The sequence below is a fragment of the Platalea leucorodia genome, assembly GCF_965183815.1.
Source record: "Platalea leucorodia genome assembly, chromosome: 12".
Lineage (NCBI taxonomy): Eukaryota > Metazoa > Chordata > Aves > Pelecaniformes > Threskiornithidae > Platalea > Platalea leucorodia.
In genome coordinates, this window is record NC_138834.1 from 11629318 (window position 1) to 11648552 (window position 19235).

At 50.1% G+C, this 19235-nt stretch overlaps 1 protein-coding gene across 2 annotated transcripts in view; it reads left to right on the forward strand.

The window, feature by feature from the left end:
* The window catches only part of AIFM3 (AIF family member 3), a gene marked incomplete at both ends in the record, with an annotated part of 40807 nt that overhangs the window by 7358 nt on the left and 14214 nt on the right, over nucleotides 1-19235 (forward strand). For both annotated transcript variants that reach the window (XM_082325480.1, XM_082325481.1), the window contains 9 exons: nucleotides 460-673; nucleotides 5724-5833; nucleotides 7910-8019; nucleotides 9375-9419; nucleotides 10719-10815; nucleotides 12971-13083; nucleotides 15636-15722; nucleotides 16281-16372; nucleotides 18452-18582. In XM_082325480.1, coding sequence (XP_082181606.1) covers nucleotides 460-673; nucleotides 5724-5833; nucleotides 7910-8019; nucleotides 9375-9419; nucleotides 10719-10815; nucleotides 12971-13083; nucleotides 15636-15722; nucleotides 16281-16372; nucleotides 18452-18582 — 999 coding nt within the window. The remainder of the gene's footprint in view (nucleotides 1-459; nucleotides 674-5723; nucleotides 5834-7909; nucleotides 8020-9374; nucleotides 9420-10718; nucleotides 10816-12970; nucleotides 13084-15635; nucleotides 15723-16280; nucleotides 16373-18451; nucleotides 18583-19235) is intronic.

The following is a 19235-nucleotide window of genomic DNA, read 5'->3' on the forward strand; positions in this document are numbered from 1 at the left end:
TTATTAATTGGTCTCCATCTAATGAAGCAGCCTTATACACCATGCAGTGTTGGCTTTCTCTTTCAGTTAATGTTATCTACAAACAATTAAATGGTTTTCTGAAGTCTCTCTGAGCCCTGGAGGCCTTGGCATGCCTCACATTTAGCCGCCTGAAGCTGTTTTCCACTAAACAGGACAGGAACTGTGACTGAGGGGTTGTTTTGCACCGATGACTAATGTCTGCTTGCAAGAATATGTACTTTATGCATGCAAAGGTACCTGATGGAGAAAGAACAGTGGAATAATGGGCTTGGGTAATCAAGCCGAGTTTGATATTAAATGTTTTATCTCCCCAAGCAAGCCAACAAAAAATGTGTGTTCTGATGTCTGTCAGCCCCTTTCAAAGTCCAGGAGGGAGAGGCAGAATGGCAGCAAAACCTCTGCCTTCATTTTAATGAAGATTTCTTTCTGTTCCTGCAGTTGAAGTCAAAATTGAAGTTGTGATTCCTGAGAAGGAGAGAAGCAAGGAGGAGATGTCGCCCAATGGGAAAGCCAGCCCCCTGATCTACAAAGTCAATGGAACTGCCCGGCATTATCATCTTGAGGAGCACCCCATTGCCAGCAATCCCTACCACAACCCAAAGGATGTGGTGGAAGCGTCTGTGTGCCATGTGAAGGACCTGGAGAACGGACAGTAAGTGCCTACAATTTTTGCAGGTAAAACTTGAGAGACCTTATACCCCAAACCGAACCCCCTGTCTTGTTCTTTAGAATTTCTGGAGATGATAATTTAACTTAGTAAAATAATTTTTATTTTTCATCTTAAAAAATGACATCACGGAAAAGTGACAACTGTTTTTTACCAGAAGGTCTGCTGTTCCCTGCGCGGTTTGCCCTGGGACTCATCTTAGAAAGACATGATGTTCTGTAGCAGAATTTCTCAACAGGCTCTGCTCAGCTTGTGTTAGACAACCCTGACAATTTTTTATAAATTTATAGCCTTAGTAGTTTTACAAAGCAGCAAGAGTAGCACATGGGTGGAGCTGATGGGGCAGATGGTGTGCTACGTCACTTCTGCAGTGCCTTGCTCTTCTAGCCGAGCGCATCTCTTTCAATTTGCTCTTTCACCAAGTTTTCCAAATGTTTTGCTAATGGCAACACACTTCAGCTGTATACAGTTTCACTACCCTGAGTTAAGAGTTTTCTGAAGTCTAAAATGTGCCTGTCCCAGTCACCGTGCTTTACAGGCTGGTGTTTCTTTTCTGGGGTAGATGTGCCTTTTCTGCAGCATGTTCCATTAGTCTTATGGCCAACATCTCAGCAGGCTCTGTCCTTGTGTGAAAGAGAACATAGTTTGAAATAGCTTTTATTCTAGTGAGGCAGTGATGTCAGGTGTGTGGGACACAGCAGGAGTCTGGCAGCTATTTGCTTTAAATTGAACTATTGCTTGTGATAATATTCTAGAGTAATCCATGTACTAGAAGCTACTTTGTGCTAAACTTAAGGGGCTTCATGGGCTATAAATTCTTCTCATTAGGTAAGTTCATCCAGGAATAAACTGGTTTTTCCATTGTGATGGGAATTTACGTATTAGACCGTTCTACAAAGGGATGCACCAGACTCTGTTGGATTAAATCTTTATATGACGAGGTGTGGCTGACTCTGCAAGCTCTGCTGCAGCTCAGAGAAGTGCTGGAGGGCCCTCACGACCCGGAGGCAAATGGCCTCCTCCAGTGAGAGGTGGGGATGAGGAGTCAGTAGGAATGCACTGGACTGCAAGCACAATGGCTGCAGGGCTGCTTCTGGGAGGTGATGGGTAACCCACTGCCTCCTGCACAGGTGAGCAGCAACAGCAAGGCTGGGGAACCTGGGGCAGAGCATGGGCAGTGACTGGTATTGCTTTGAAGCTGGAGCAAAGCAAAAACCGGAGACTATCCTGGGAAATACTGGTTGCACAGGGAGGGTACTGTTCCAGTGTCAAGACGTAGCCTAATGGCTGAACACCAAGTGTTCACAGAGGCAGCTTCTGCTGACTGTGTTTGGGGTGTTACTAAAAGAGTGTGCTCTGCTTTAGTGCCCCAGTGCAAGAAGGATGTTGGAAAATTAGGGCTGCAATAGGTACATTGACTGGAAAGCATGCAGTATAGTAGATGAAAAAATTCAAAGAGCTCTGCCAGTCACGGGGAAGGCGAGGAGGGAGCTGGCTGCAGTCTGTGAGAACATACCTGGCTGCAGGTGGCTGTAGCAGGGAGCTCCTCAGCTAAAGCCAGGGCTAGAAACTGGCATTGGTCTGGAAGCTGGGCTCACACTTCAACCGTGTATGCATTCAGCTACCGAAACGTGCTACCAAGTACGGCAGCGGACTTCCCATCACTGAACATTTTAAGTTGCGAATAGCTTTTTTTCTAGCAGGCTGAGTCTAGCTCAAAAGAGCGGTGATGCAAGAAGGTCCCGTGGCTCGTGTAAGCAACGGGCCAGACCAAAGGAGTCCCTCCTCACTCTGATACCCAGAGGGATTTTCTGGGATGATAGTGGAGTCTGCAAGCACAAGGTGCTCTTTCTGCCCACTCTTTCTATCTTTCTGGTACCAAGATGGTCTCAGCAGAACCACTAAAAGATACTGGAGGATAAACTCTGGTGCTGCTGTACGCAGCCAGCCTCCCAGCAGGCTAACTGGGGAGGTCAATGAGCTGCAGACAGAAAACAGCCCCCAGTGCTCCCTCAGCTCCTGAGCAAAGGTCCTTTGCAGGCCAGAGCTGAGTTTTAGCTGGTGCTTCCCAAGTGGGGAGTGGAGTGGGGCAACAGGACAAATTCCCAACTGAGTAAATAGCTCAGTGGGGAGCAATGCAATGTAAACCATCCTCTCGCTCGCTCTGGAGTGAGTGTGGGATCAGGAGCCTTGCAGGTGTCTGTGTGCTGCCTTGAAGACACCAGGTCTTGTTTTTGACTTACTCGGATCACACAGTTCCTTGGGTAAGTTGTAAACTCTTTCACTTATCTTATCTTATCTTCCCATAGAGTTATGGTTGTCATTTAACTGCATTTTATCTGAAGTACTACACAGCTGAGGAATGCAGTAGGACTTGTACTGCTCTGTTCCCCTTGTGCTGAGGGAAGGACCTGCAAGCGCCAAGTGTCCTACACAGGGAGGGAGCAGAGCTGCATTGCTGGGGAGCGGGGCTGACAATTTGCTGGGACAAAACGGCTCCCGAGGGCAGGCCTGATGAGCTCGGCTGCTGTTTTCACCCAAGGTGGCAAGAATTGAGCATTTGCCGTTACTCTAGCGGGACACTTGATGTAGGTGGAGCAGGCATCTGCAGGAAGACTTATCCAAGGTGCATTTGAAGGTGTTACAGGGGTGCTAGTGGACTGAGCCCTGGTCTCATCTCCGTGGCTGTGAAGCAGAGAGTGTTTCTGTAGCCTGGGTGCAAGTGACAGGATAGAGTTGGGATGTTACCCAAAGAGGAATAAGCACGCAAAGTGAGTCCCATTCTTCTGAGACCCTGGGACCTATTGTGCATGAACAGCATTCAGGGATCACACATGGCCAGTAGCTTTCTTGAGCCCATGGGGTTTGCTCTGTGTGTAGTGGTGTATTCGGTACACCAAATGAAATGTGCCAGGCTTGCTGTAGAGATGGTCCACTTCATGCAATGGGAACAACCAGGATTTCCAGATAAACATCAAGTTGTGGGGACAGGCTTTCTGGCTGGAAGAGGGGAGATTTCCAGGGAACAGCAGAGCTGCGCTCTGTGCCCAGCTCTCTGCAAAAGGAGGGCTCATTCCTCGTCTCTCCGCTTTCCTCCATGGTCAGCTGGAAGGCGCTGCTGTAGGGAAGCAGCTGCTGATAATTGCATTAGGAAGAGGTTCAGTGCCTGACACAGGCCCATGGACTGCACAGGGCGTATCAGGGCTGTTGGCTGGAAAGGGAGCACCGGAGTGGTGAGAAGAGAAAAGGAGGGGAGGACAGGACGTGTTGGGGTGAAGATCTGGTGGAGACCAAGTGAAAGACCAGAGAGTAAACATCTGCTCAGTGCAGAGTAACACCATCAACGATGCTTGAGCGCTGCCCCTGTGGCTGGAAAGCTGCAGAAATCCCCTTGGCAAAGATCTGGGCAGGTGGAGCAGTGGGGGTCTCGGCGCTGGAGCCTCCTGCATCCCAATCTCCAGACTCTGCAGAGAGGAGCAATGGGCAGCCTCCTGGAAATGATGAATGGTTGAAAAACTCATATTTCAGTGGATAGTGCAACTGCCCAGTGTAATGCAACTGCCTAAATGCAGCCCAATTCTGTATATGGGGTCTGCAGGGCTTGGAAACTCTTGCAAATAAAAGCACATGTTGCAGCTGCATTGCAAAACCTGTGCCCGACCAGCCTGCAGCAAGCAGAGCAACAGGGCACAGCTGGCTGGGTGCCACGGGGCACTGGGGAGGAGGCATGCCATTCCTGGGGAGACCTGGGCAGCCGGCTGCTGGGGCAAATGCATCTGCTATTCGGGGACGCTGCACCCACACTGCGGCTGGTGCAGAGGTGTGTGTCGCTCAGCACAGACCTGCTGAGCCAGAGGCTGCAGATCAGCTCTCAGTCAAGCCAAGGGAGTTAGAAAGGATTTTCTAAAATGCTGCTTTCCAGCACTAATGGCATCATTAATCACTCATTCAGCAGATGGGGATGCTCAGTGGTTCCTTCTGTCTTTGCAGACAAGGTGCATGACTGGCAAAGAGATGCTTTTGGCCAGGACAGGGGTGGCTGGAGCCTCAGCCTGCTTTGGCTGGTCAAGGACCAGGTGACTGCAGCTGGGGAGGTGTGACCCAGAGAGCCTAAAAATTGCAAAGCTTTGTGTGTAAAGGATTCCTGCTGTGCTAACCACACTTTTGTCCAGGGTACCACACAAGCAACTGTGGTCTTTCAAAGAGCACCGGAATCTCTCTGGGGGAATGGCTCAAGGGTTAAGTTGGCTCCTATGCAAACACAGGGATGAGTGCCAGCAGCACCAGGGAGGCAAAACCCCTCCCTGATGCAGAGCTGGGGCCAGCAGAGCAGGCGGGCAGTTCACTGTGTGAGCTTTACTCTGCAAAAACAGCTGAGGGAAACAGCAAGGAGGTCACATGTAGGTGTCTGCTGTCCTGAGGGTTTTATCAGGAAAAGGTGACCCATGTTGTTGACCCTGGGACGTGGCCAGGACCAGAGCACGACCCCCTGAGGCACAGGGAGGCAGACCCCAAGGCCAGAGTACGCAAAGGGTCAGAATCGTGTCTCCTGGTTTTCGAGTCTCAGAAATGTTGTGTTTTCTTTGAGTGAGTGAACGCAAGCCTGGCAGGGACCTGCTGAGCCACTGGGGCCAGGAGGGGAGGTGGTGTCGCAGTAAAACCAGTTTGGTTTCTTGCTCCTACTACATGCTGAAAAGCTTTATTCTGACCCCCTGGACTTGGGTGGAGACCACCAGCTGCTTCCCGAGCAGCTGGGAAAGTGCTTTGGGCCACCTCTTGGCACAGTGATGGATAAAGAAGCTGCCACTCAATGGCCCAGCTTGGATGTGCCCCAGGCTGGGAGCAGCAGAGCCACCTCCAAAGCTGGCTTGGTGACAGGAGTGACCCACACCTGTAAGTCAGCTGGAGCCGGTGGTGAGCAAGTTGAAGGAGGGGGGGAGCCTGGTGGGACCAGGGCTTGGGTACAGGGTGAGGGGGTGGCATCCACTGCCAGGCAGATGCTCTGCCATGTGTTTTCCATGCTCCTCCTCCCCAGGATGCGGGAAGTGGACCTGGGCTGCGGGAAGGCTCTGCTCATCAAGGAGAGCAGCGAGTTCCACGCCGTGGGACACAAGTGTCCCCACTATGGGGCTCCGCTGGTCAAAGGTCAGTCTGCATCGCATCCTAGGAGACTAACCAAGGGCATTAAAGTGTTGGCAAAAGACAGCCCAGTGTTCATCTGGCTGTGCTGCCAGGCACGGGGCAGTGCCGTGCTGCATGTCCAGCATCATCTTGGCATCTTCTTGCTGGGAGAAGGCATGGGCAGAAAGCTGGGGGTGCACAAACCTCCTGGGAGCACTTCACCGCAGGTCTGGTTTGCTGGTGACCCCAGCTTGCCGCTGCTGGTCACAGGGCTGGGGCTTCTTTGGGTGACTTTGAAGAACAAAACAGCACAGGCACCATTAAATTTGGCTTCTGCTTCATTCTTCAGCTGGAGCTGAACCTCTCTTGGATGGCATGAAACAGCTGCAGCTCACTGTCCTCACGCAAAGCCCAGTTTTATGGAGCTTTTTATAGTGTTCTGTTTATCGGTTCCCAGCCACTGAGGAGTTAAAAAAATGTCTTAAAGGGAAAAAAAAAAAAATCACCCCATGATTTTTCAGGCCATTCAGTCTTAAGAAATAAACCACAAAATGACAGCTCCCTGTAAATCAAAATCCTGTTTGTGGGGGAATGAGGAGGTTCTTTGGGCTGACAGGATCCTTTCAGTAGCAAAAAGAAATGTTGCTGGTGTTATTGATTGAAGTGGAATGAGGTACAGTGGTTTCCCATCTTGGCACTTAAAAATATGCATCCTCGCATTTTCTCAGCATGGGCTTGAAGCAGGTCCCTTCCCAGAGTCTGAGTAATGGTAGCAGGGAGTGCTGGCCCAGCTGTGTGCTGGTGAAGTGCATCACCCAAACTGGGGGTGAGGGGCACTTTGCTGGAGGTGGGATCCTGGGCAAGACAGGAGAGCATCCTGCCAAGTGCCCTCTGGGCACTGCTGGCCCAGCAGCAGTGCTGGGTGCAGGCAGCCATGCTCTCAGCCCCTTGCCTGGGGCTAGCAGCCCACTGAGCAGGGCAGAAGAGCCCCATGCTACTCCAATGGCCAATGCAGGTGAGAGCCTGCCCACCTTTCAGAGACCTGCGGGCACATTCCTGAGACCAGCCGCTCGCCCAGGGATCTCATTGGGGAATACAGGATTTGCTGCAGAAGTAAGTGCAGGAGCTGCCCCTGTGTCCCCATGTGTGGTCGGTGACGAGATGTGGCACTGCTGTGCCTCAGCAAGTGAAGGCGCAAACTCAGGACCAGTCCAGCATGGCCAAATTGTAGCTGTTTGCTCTTGCCCTGCATTGTGAGCCAGCTCTTTCAGGCAGGGAAAGCCAAAGTCCAAGGTAGCAGCCTCTGAGCAAACACTTACGAGGAGTGAACTCGTGGCTTTGGGCATGCCCCGCGCTTTCCTGGCGGTGTGCAGACTCCTTGCTGTGTCAGGATCTGTTCTGAAACACGCTTGCTCTAAATAAGTGATGCTCTGCTTGAGGCGCTGCTTGCTCCGGGTGCTACTGGGGCTTGAGGTGACTATGAGATCCTGGAGGCTGCAGCCCCAGGCCCTGCTGGAGAGCAAGATTATATTCCAGGCAAAACAGACAACTTTCGAGCTGTGCTCAGAGGCGCTGGAAGGGCACTGTCAGCGAGGGCATTTTACACGGGATCCCTCTATACAGGATCCAGTTGGTAACTGTGCTCACCCTCTATCCCAAATGGCTGGACCAGTCCCACATGCAAGTTAAGAGAACTCCACATCAAGTAGCCAAGATGCTGTTGACCATCCAGGTCCACAACAGCTGCGATGTATCCTGCAGGAGAGGTGACACCTCCGGGTAAAGAAGGAGTATCATGGGGGCCATGCTCTCAGAGTCTGAACTTTGAAGCTGCTCTGCATGGAGCAGCACAGCTCCTGCCGCTGCAGGAGGCCCTGGGCAGCAACCTTCAGCCTTCAGGTGGTCAGCCTCGCTCAGCAGTGGCGTTCACATTGTGAAGAAGCTGAGGAGTCCACCATCACTGGGACAGCAGGAGGGAGACCTGGCCTCTGCCATCCCTGGCCTGGCCAGGTCACGGCAGCTCGATCTCAGTGGGCTGCAGGCAGGGGTGGGAGGCAGCTGCAGGGCAACACCAACTCTGCTCTGCCGTGTTTCCTGCAGGGGTTTTGTCCAAAGGAAGAGTCCGCTGTCCCTGGCATGGAGCTTGCTTCAACATCAGCACAGGTGACATAGAGGACTTTCCTGGCTTGGACAGCTTACCCAGGTTCCAGGTGAGACCTTCATTCTTGCAGCAGCAGAGGAAATCACAGAATCACAGCATGGTTTGGGTTGGAAGGGACCTTTAAAGATCACCTAGTCCAACCCTCTGCCGTGGGCAGGGGCATCTTCCACCAGATCAGGTTACTCAAAGCTGCATCCAACCTGACCTTGAACAATTCCAGGGACGGGGCATCTACAATTTCTCTGGGCAACCTGTTCCAGTGTCTCACCACCCTCATTGTAAATTGTAAAACATTTTTTCCTTATGTCCAAGCTAAATCTACCCTCTCTTCATTTAAAAGCATTACCCCTTGTCCTATCCCTACAGGTCCTACTAAAAAGTCTGTCCTCATCTTTCTTATAAGCCCCTTATAAACCCTTTCTTGTAAGCCCCATTTAAGTATTAAAAGGCCGCAATAAGGTCTCCCTGGAGCCTCCTCTTCTCCAGGCTGAACAACCCCAACTCTCTCAGCCTTTCCTCATAGCAGAGGTGTTCCATCTCTCTGATCATTTTTGTGGCCCTCCTCTGGACCCGCTCCAACAGGTCCATGTCCTTCTTTTACTGAGGACCCCAAAGCTGGATGCAGTGCTCCAGGTGGGGTCTCACCAGAGCAGAGCAGAGGGGCAGAATCACCTCCCCCGACTTGCTGGCCACGCTGCTTTTGATTGGTTGGTTTTCTGGGCTGCAAGTGCACATTGCTGGCTCATTTCTAATTTTTTACCCACCAGTATCCCCAAGTCCTCCTCCTCAGGGCTGGTCTCAACCCATCCATCCCCCAGCCTGTATTGATACTGGGGATTGCCCTGACCCGGACGCAGGACCCTGCCCTTGGCCTTGTTTAACTTCATGAGTTTCACATGGGCCCAGGTCTCGAGCTTGTCCAGGTCCCTCTGAATGACTTCCCGTCCTTCTAGATTATGAACTGCACCACTCAGCTTGGTGTCATCTGCAAAATGGCTTTTTGCATTGGGATAAGCATGCTCTTTGAAGATGGGGAGCATTTTCTAAGAACATGGTGGGGTGGCCAGTGGAGACGGGCATCAGACACCTCCTGGGAACCTGAGGGTGGAGGGGCACCATCTGGGAGGTCTCTTGAGCAGGAGTGAGGTGGGACTGAGAAACCAGCTGTAAGCCTGAGATAGAAATCAGGTTTTACACTGACCATCGGTGCATGGTTGATACGAGACAGGAAACATCCCACAGCCTTGAGCTGGGGTAAGCCCTGCTGTGGCCTGAGCCGCTCTCACAGGAGACCTGGTGAGATCACTGCTCTGTTCGTTAGTTGTTGCACAGAGGGAGTAATCACCCTTTTCACATTGGAGGCACTCACTGTCCTGCAAACTGCTGCTGTTCTGTCACCCTCAGGTGAAGATCGAGAAGGAGAAGGTGTACATCCGAGCAAGCAAGCAGGTGAGGGGCCACTGGCATCCCAAAATCAAGGCCCATGCTTTTGCTTGTTGCTCTGTGTGCATGGCAGTGGGGTGAAATGCTTTTCTTTGGGCCCTCTGGCACGGGAAGCAGTGCCTGAACAGAAGGATGCATGAGCATCCAACATGAGTAAACCAAAGGCCCACCTAGCCTGGTCCTGTCTCAAGCACCAGCCCGAAGTTTGTACGGAGTCATGAGTGGAGCAGGGCAAAGGTGTTGTGTCCCCCTCCAGTCCTGCCTGTGCTCCCCCAGCCTCCCTGCAGCTGCTGGACACCTGAGCTGGGGTGTCCATGGATTCAGGAGGTCTTACTATGTGGTTGTCCTGAACTTGTCCTATGTTTCCTTAAGCTCATAGCAACTTATAATTTAGTTGGCCCATGGAAACAGGCCTCTTCTACCAGCCTTTTGGCCTTGTCTGCTAGGTCTGAACATGGCATGGTGATGACAGACGTCATCTGTGCTCCCTCTTGAGCCCAGACATCAGCTCCTTTTGCTGGAGAAGAACCTGGTGCATGGGCAGGGAGGACTCTCATCCCACCAGACAGGATGCAGAATGAAGACCGTTCAAGCCACTGCCATCTTTCTTTCCATGAAAAGCTTTCTTCTGATGCACATTTGCATGTATACATGTGTGAATCCAGTGGCTCAGAACCAGCCGGACCCTTGCAGCACTTGGGTTAGATCCGGAAAGGTCACCTGAATGGCAGCACTTCTACTCCAGCTGATTCGGGTGGGATGTGATGAGGAAGGTTGAGCCTGTTCCCTCTACCAGAAACGGATTTTGGTCTCCAATGGCTGGCAAGAGGGGGTCTGCGCAGCAGGGGTACAGTGGCATAGGTCCTTGGGTGTGCTCTGGTAGGTTGAACAAGTCCATCAGCTTCTTTGGATATCAGAGGTATACAAGCTCTGCTCAGGCACAGCATAAAGTTACTGATAGGACTTCTGCATTTCCATCTCACCTGTTGGTTGCAGAGTTGCACAATGACACACTTGGGCTGCTTTTTCAGTTTTGGTTTCCCAGCTCTGTGTACCTGGATGAATTTGCAGAAGTCAATGGATTTATTTTTCTTTTGTACCTTGTAAGGGGGTAGTGCACTGGATGGTGGAAAAGTATTTGGATGAGCATGGATTTAGAGTCCTTGTTGAGTACAAGGGTGCAGTTGTTCCCTTTCTATCCAAGCTGTTTTATGACAATAGTGTAGTTGTCCCCATTCCTACCTGGCTACCCAGCTTAAAGCTGAGAAAAGATAATGACTTTTCTTCTTCTTGTTGGTGCCATAGGCCCTTCAGACACAGAGGAGGACAAAGATGATGGCAAAGTGCATCTCCTTGAGCAACTATAACCTGAGCAGTACCAACGTGCTGATCATCGGTGCAGGTATCAGGTGGCATGTGCTGGGACTGGTGTGTGTCCCCTCCTGGGCGGGTGTGTGGAGAGCAGGGTGTTGGTGTGCCGTGAACCTTCTGTCACCCCTCCTGTGTCCCTCCCTGTGCAAGGGGCCAGACCAGAGGGTCTTCCTGAGCCTTTTTGTCCTACACACTAATGGTCCAAAGGTGCCCTCTGTCTCTGGTCTGTGGAGTTTGTAGTTCCCTGTTCACAGTCCTTTGTAGCAGGTGCTCTGAGCCCTCTTCCCTCTACATCCTCCCCAGATACATCAGTAACCCCTGATTTCCACAACTGATAAGTGTAAAGTCCTCTCAGGTGTTCCTGTGATATGGATACACCTTTTCTTCTTGGAGCCTGCACATCTCTGTCTCATCCCATTGCAGCTGCCCGCAGCTCCAAAGCTCTCACCTCAAGATGCTTCTCTGAAGACAAATTCTTCCATCTTCCCAGAAAATATCAAATGCCTGAATGTAATAACAAAACTGCCAAGCTATCTTTTTTTATCTCTTGTCTCAACTCCATTTGTGTAATGCGGTTTTTGTAGAAAGCCTGATGGAGTGAATCCCATCTACCGAGTTTGCCTGTTTCTGGAATGGGTTGGATGATGGGCTGGACCATGTTGTGGTGAAATGGAGGGTGGGAGGAGGACACAAGCTGTCTGGTGTTGGACCTGGGGCTGGGAGGGAACAGCTGCTCCTGGCACATGGGTTGTTCGTGCTTGATTACAGCCCCCAGGTCACTAGATCCAAGCTGTGGAAATGGGGAGCGCGCTGCAATCTCCTGCTCCTGCCATCTAAGTTGCAGCTCACAGCCTGAGCGGAGGGGAAAACCAGCCTGGCTGGCTTTTCCCTTGCTGCTGGGTAACATTTTTCCCTTCCTTGTGCCTCTGCTGTTTGTTGACTGAAAGCCAGGGTGTGACACCGCTGCTCCTCGAGGTCAGCTGGGCTGTTCTGGTGTGTGGCAGGGCTGGACAGTCATCAAAGTCCTCAGCGAGGTCACTCCATGGGCAATGTTAGCCATTGCTGAAGGAACTTTCTCAGGCTTGACCAGCTAAATTTACAGGTCTATTAAAGACCAAGGTCTGTTCTGGTGGATGGGAAAGGAGATTTCAAAGCTGGAATTGTAAGGAAGAAGTGTTGGGAAGAGACTAGCAATCCAGCCCTGCATCGAGGACCAAGATCCAGCCATGCCCAGCAGAGATGAGGGCAAGCGACCACAGCCCCTCGCTCATGTGAGGGTCATCCTGGCATCAGTGCAGCATCAGTCTTGACTCAGCATGCTCCAGGCAGTATGCATGGGCTGTCCACCCACCTGTCTCTTCTTCCACTGTCCCCCACCTCCATCAACAGGAGCGCTTTGTTGATGGACCAAACAATGATACTGTCCAGGTCCATCTTCTTTCATTGGTATTACAGAAACTGTGGCCCTCACAACACTCATCATTGAGTGAGGCTTCCTTGATTGAGAAGAGAGTCAGGACTTCCCACTTGAGCTCTCAAGTCTCACCAGTTTGGCCAGGGAAGAAGGGACATGCCCATCAGGCTGCCTGACTGCAGGAGGGACAGCATGCCCCAAGGCAGCTTTTTGTTTGATTTAGCCTTTTTTCCATGTTTAAAAACAAGGAAACAAAAAAACCTCAAAGAAATTGCATGCAAAATCCTCTACAGTGAAGCATGCAACCAACACTTCAGCCATGAAGAAGGGAGGACTCCCTGCACTCCATGTTCAGCTGTAAATTCACCAGGAGCTGAGTGTGCAGAGGGGAAGATGCAAGACTCTTTCCTTACTAGGGGAGTGCAAGGGTCTGAGCGGCCGCCCATGCCCCTACACTTGTGAAAGGTGCGTAGGTGTTGACAGCACTCCTCAGGTGAGCTTTTTGTAGGTTTGTGTGAGTTTAGGGAAAGACAAGTCCTGCAGAGGATTAATGTCACGCTCCACAGACAGAGGGTCCCTCCTCCTTCCTGGTGCGCCCACCCCGACCAGCTTCTCATGCAAGCTGTTTGACTTGTGAAGGGCCATGAAGTAAGGCCAGGGCTAGTGGACATGGTGATTTTGGAGTCAGCCCTGGTGGGGTTTAGGAGCAAAGGGTTCAGACCTTCAAATGCCCCATTACACATGGCTGCCGCCGGTCTTCCTTCTCCCTTAGGGGCAGCTGGACTGGTCTGTGCAGAGACCTTGCGCCAGGAGGGTTTCTCAGACAGGATTGTGATGTGCACGATGGACAGACACTTGCCCTACGACAGGCCAAAGCTCAGTAAGGTTTGTATCACTTTGGGTATGTCACATTCCTCCCATTTTAAAATTTGCCCTAGGACCTTTCCCTACTGTTATTCATTGCAGCAGAATGTTTCTTCTTCCTTATTCGTCCTGTCTCTGTTTTCCCTTGAATTTTCTTTTCTGTTGGTGACTGAAATATGAAACACAAAAGAAGAGTTGTTCAAACTCTGAACTACGAGTACTCCAGCACAGAAACAAGGGCATTCTTCATAGGTCTAGCAATAGCTGTCTTGGCCAGCTCGTACCTGCATGGATGATCTTCTTATGTTTCCGGATCAAAATCCGTAGGGCAATGAAATGGGGCGTGTGAAAAAACTGTATTATGTACCAGGTTTTTTATTAGTTCATGGTTCTTACTGCCCAGTGATGCTCCAAGCCATAATTATTATGATTATCAGTCATCATCACAACTTGGTAACTTGATCACAGTGCAAAGATCACTTTTTCTGGCACACATTCTGTTTTGCATTCCAATTTATAGACACAGGATGATCTGCTAATCACATTTTTTCTTACTGTTTCCTGAGCCTCACTTGATGTCAGACAGCAACTCAGGTTGGACAGCAGCATTTGATCTTGAAGCTTGGAGATAACATAAGAACAGGTGATACATGTATTCCCCTTTATGTCAGGGATGCTTATCTGTGGGGGCTGGTACTCTACAATCACAGCATCTAACTCTGCTTCCAGCCCCAAGGCAAAGTGATTTCCAAAGGAAGGCAAATATGTATGTGGCTTTTTGAGAGCATTCAAGCCATTTCTGTGCTCGGACAGGACCTGCTTGGGGTGAGGAGCAGCTGGCTGAAACCTGCATCCAAAAGTCACAGAGGTTGTGCTGGGGAGCTCGGAGAAGCTTGCAGAAGCTCGCAGTCCCTGTCCCAGCCAGGCAGCTCTCCGAAACACTTATCCCCACTGTGTGAATCTTAGACTGCCTTTTCCAGTCTCCATTAAATAGTAAGAACACCTCACATGCCAGACATGTTATGCATGGTTTGTTAAACTCTCCACTAACACCTCTGGCTGTAGTTGCTTTTGGAAGGTGCACAAAGCCCGTGGAAGACAAGGCAGAATTTTCAGGAACAGGCTAGAAAAAAAGGAGATTTTTCTTAATCCTATTGTGAGTGGGACTAACCCTGGAAAGAGTCATTAGAGGAGGAGCACATAAAGCTGTAAGCAGCAGACTTCTTGCCTCCTGAAACTGCAGCATTGCCCTTCCTCTGCCTTGCTGAATGTCTGTTATCAATCTGTCCTGAGGTCCCACCAGACTGTTCCTCTTTGTTCCCTTTGGACCGTGACCTGCTCCCTGGTGTGCTGCAATGTCCCCGTGACCAACTCCAGAGCACTGAGCAGCAGCAAAACCCGTGGTGGTTGTGCACTGCTCTGCGCTGCCTTCCTTGCACACCGGCATGGAGGCCACCGCTCCCAAGCCGTGGGGTCAGACGTTCCTCTCTGTAAACACTGGGTGTTTAAAGAATTTGCAGTAAAACCTGTATGACCCTGCACCTGCCTCAAGTCCTAAGATAAGGGTCTCTTCTGAGCACAGCGTTACCTGAAGTCACAGTAAGGGAGTGTCCTGCAGGGCTCATCCCAGCCCCTCACCGAGCCACCTCCAGGGAGAAGGACCTTGCACATCCATCCCTGGGGGCAGATGGTGAAGCCCTTGGTTCCTGCATCCCCTGTCCCTCTTGGGTCAAGCCCAAACATCATGCCTGTGTGGCATGGGTAGGTGATGCTGCTACTCAGCGCTGTGTGGTATGTTGCAGGGCTTGACTGTGGCATGTGTGTGGCCATGCCTGTCCCTGCTATGCTGCAGGCAGGGAGGGATGCCCTGGAGCATGGAGCAACCTGCACGCAGGTCACTTGGTGCTCAGCTTGTCCTCAGCCTATGTCTGAGCTTGTGTCCACAGAGTTAGGAGGACTGATGAACTTGGGCTCAAATGTGAGCTTAACCCTGCGTGTAAAGATGACATAGGTCTCACCCAAGTGACCAGGGAAGGCTGGGAAGAGCAAGAACCTTTATCCTGCAGCTAAAGATGAGCAGATATGGGCCACATGCCCCTGCTTCAGCTTTTGAGGGAACTTGTGCTGCATTAACTTGGGTGCTTTTGAAAGTGTTGCCCTTGCTGTGTTAATGCTGATTGTTCTTATTGCTCTTTTAGCTTCCATTTCCCCTGGAAACTGGTTGTTTTCCAATTAATGGGACTTTTCTTTTGCTCCTATGAACTTGTGTGAGTTATGAGGAGCTGCAGTTAGAGCTGCTTTGCAGACACTCAGAAGCACTTGCTGTGGTCCTGCCTTAGCCGGTCAGTGCCATCCCTGTGCCAAGCAGGCAGAGAAGGAACCCGCCCCCAGACCAGCATCTTGTGATGACTTTTACTTGAACAGGCTTTGATTCCACCCCCAGTAGAGCAAGTCTCTTAACCCATGCTGTAAGGACTGACTTCAGACTACCTCTGGCCTGCGTTGGTAACAGGCATTTCTCCGCTCGCCTGTTCAACCCACAGTGTTTGACAGAAAAATGGCTTTTTTTGCAGTCGATGGATTCTCACCCAGAGCAGATCGCCCTGCGCCCCAAGGAGTTCTTCCGCACCTACGACATCGAAGTCCTGACTGAAATGCAGGTAAGGAGAGTCCTGTGTGTACCTGCAGGCCATCTTCTGCAAGTGCTGGCACACGAAAGCTATGTTTAGGAAATGTGGAATTTGTCTCTGTTCTTGGCTCACTGGATGCCATTGCAGAAATGCTGGATCTCCCCCAGCCCACCTGTTTTATGCCCCAGAGCGCAGGTTGCCTGTGGTTGTTCAAAACCATGGTTAATGCAATTCCTGCTGTGGCAGGAAGGACACCCTGTGCAGACTCCATGGTGACCATCATTTCTTACCTGCCATTTGCAAGCATCCTCACATGGATCTGGGGTGACCAACTGACCTCTGATTGGGATAATCAGCCTTCAAGCAGTGCAGACAGTGATGGTTTAAAAATTTCTCCCCATTATTTTTTTTATACTGGTAGATCTTCAAGGATTTATGAAAAGGCAGCTAGGGGTATTTAAGGTCTGGGTTGGCTAAGCTGTGGACAGGAACACAGGGGACTAAAACCTAACAGACAAGTTTGTTGGGCTGGGAGCTTAGTGAAAGTCTGGGATTTCATCCCTTAACATTATTTAGGAATGATTTCAGGTTGCGGCTGTGGATATCAAGAACAAGACAGCTGTGTTCAAGGATGGATTTAAGATGGAATACAACAAGCTGCTGATAGCCACTGGAAACACGTAAACTACAAACAAACATTTTACAGATCAAGAGAAACTGTTTTGTCTGAGAATGTGAGGAGCTTGTGCCTGGGGATAAGGGGTCAAATATGGTGGTTGAATTCAGACACTGAATTTGTTTGCAACAGTGTTTGCAGAAAAGGCAGGGAACGCCTATTGGATATGTCTGTATATCTGTATCTATATATCTATCTCTCTATCTATATCTATATAGATATATCTCTATCTCTATATATCAATATATCTCTGTATCTCTATCTCATCATATATATATATCATACATATCTCATATATATCTCTATCTCTATAAAGCTGTGCTGTGTATATCTGCTCAGCCAAAGCTGAAAAGCCTCTGTGTCACCCAAGAGTCACCCAGAAAGCAGGTAACCACCAGACATGGGGACTGGCAGGACAGCTGTGGGATTTGCTGCTCGGGGTGTTTCATGGTCAGCATCAAGGTCAAAAGTGTGTTAACAAAAAGTACCCACTGAAGCAGTCAGGGTGTGTGGGTTGTTTGATGTTAAAGAAACTGGTAGAAAACTGAGATTTTAAAAGGTGGAGGAACTTTCCAGCAGCACCCTAACGCTGTGCTGTTCCCTGGGGGCTGACTTGAGAGTGTATGGGAGAGACTCAGGAGATTCCCACTGAGTTCATCGTCTTAGAATATTAAAATTAATGCCCAGGACCTTGAACATATTGTCTTTAACAAAGGCCTCCAAAATGGAAGTATCCTGAAATTTTTTTTTAGAGGTCATTTTTGCCACGTTGCTCTTCTTTTCACCCCTCAATAATACTCAACCCTGACAATCAGATAATTAATCCATCTGAATTTCCATCTTTCATTTCCTGTCAACCTTTAAGATCTTTCTCGACAATGAAAGTTTAATGCGTCTCTGTTGCAGCCTTAATTAGGTGTTGCCGTTGCCCCAGCCTAACAGACCCTTTGGGAGGCTTGCCCCCAGGAGGGAGGTTTTCAAGACTGAAACCTGGTCCAGCCATAGGGAAAAGCAGTAGCGATGTGCCTGTCCTGCTCTGCCCAGCTGTTGCTGGGGCACAGAGCATCGCCTGAGACTGGCATCGTCCCTAGCACCCTGGAAGTAGCGGGTCAGTTAGTTTGTTTTCAATAGGAGATTTGTCAAAATTGGCACTTTGAGATGAAAATGACGTATCCTGGCTCCCTTTTCTTGTGCTCCTGACACCAAGGCACAAAATGAAGTAGGAGAAATGCAGCCCCTGCAAAATTTATCATCCGGGGAAGGGATGCTGTAGAACAGCCAGAGCGAGGCTTCCTGTTGCAACCCTGGGTGCCATCAATAAGAGCAACAGCCCCACCGAGTGATAATGGCAGCGCCGCAGCGAAAATGCCCTCTGCACCAGCTGCCTAACTAGGTTCAACAGAGGATTAAGCCTTTGGCAATAATTTCAAAATCCTTATGCACAAGCTCCAGGTACACCGGGTAAATGTTTTTAAGGTACCTAAATTATTTAGGATTGTCAGCCCCATTTCCAAATGTGAGTCGGGTATGCTGGGGCCAGATATTTAAAAATATATAGGCTCTAGTAAGTGCATGGGGAGGACACGATTAAACTGCTACAGGATCAGCAGTGTGCCCCTAGGAATGGGTGGTGGAACCTGCATCTGCAGAGGCTTATGAAACTTTCAATATCTGGCTCCAAAGCGTCTGCTGGAGGACAGAGTGAGTTTTCTGCGTCCCATTAAGGTTCTAAAAATTTTACAACATGCCAGCAGTTAAGCACAAGGTTGCAAAGCAGTACTTATCCTGCGCTGTGCTGCATTGCCCCAGAAGGGAGCTCACCCCAGCCCCACGCGTACACCAGTCCATGGATGGGGTCGGGGGCGGCCGCTGAGCAGCCCCTGTTGTGCTGGCATTTGCAGTCATGCTGTGGCTGTTGTCCACCAGCATTTGGGTTTTTCCATGCTATGTCTCCAGCCCAGAGAAAGGTGAAAAAAGGAAAGGCTGAGATGCTGCCGGAGCCCCGGAAAGGGGGTCTGCAGTCCCAATTGCCACCACAGGGTCAAGAAAAGCACCTGTATCGCCCTCAATGTGTGTTTTTCAGGCCTAAAGCTCTCAGCTGCAAAGGCAAGGAGGTGGAAAATGTTTTCAACATCCGGACACCTGAAGATGCGAACCGTGTCGTAAAGCTGGCCACGAGCAAGAACGTGGTTATCGTGGGAGCATCCTTCCTGGGTGAGCACTTGCTCTGTGGGTGTCTGTGTCCCAGCTGTCCACATCTTCCTGCAGACAGTCCCAGTCCCTCGCCCACTTTGTCACTGCCCAGTTAGGGGTAACACCCCCCTCCCAAACTGGACCTTCGGGTAGTCCAACCTCCAGCTCCAGGTGGGTGGTAAGGACATCTCCTTGCTGAAGAAATTGATTTTACTGAAGAGGCTGGGCCGTTCAGCTTGCATAGACACAGATATTGCTGTCCCAGTCTAAAAAGCATATGGCAACTCCAGTACTGGTGCTCGAGTGGTTTCAAATCCAGTGTGTCTAGATTTGGCTTCAGATGGGAGGGTCTTGTTGGTAGGTGAAAGCCTGTGGGTTTATTTCTCTTTTACATTTTAGCAGGGTGGTAAATTTTTAAAATACACAAGAAAAATCTTATAGTTTCTTTGATGGTTCTTCTTTTTGCTTGATATGGTTCTAACAAAATTATTGTGGGTCCTGCAAGCCTTAATCATAAATGGTTATTAGTCAGGGAATTTATTATAAAATGTCCAGTAGTTGTTTTTCTTCTTTTTTCAAAATATTCCTGTTTTAATGGTTCAATCAATCCCATCTTCAGAAAAGCATGTGGTGTGGGGTTGCCAATTGCAAACTGCAGGTCATCATTGAAAAGA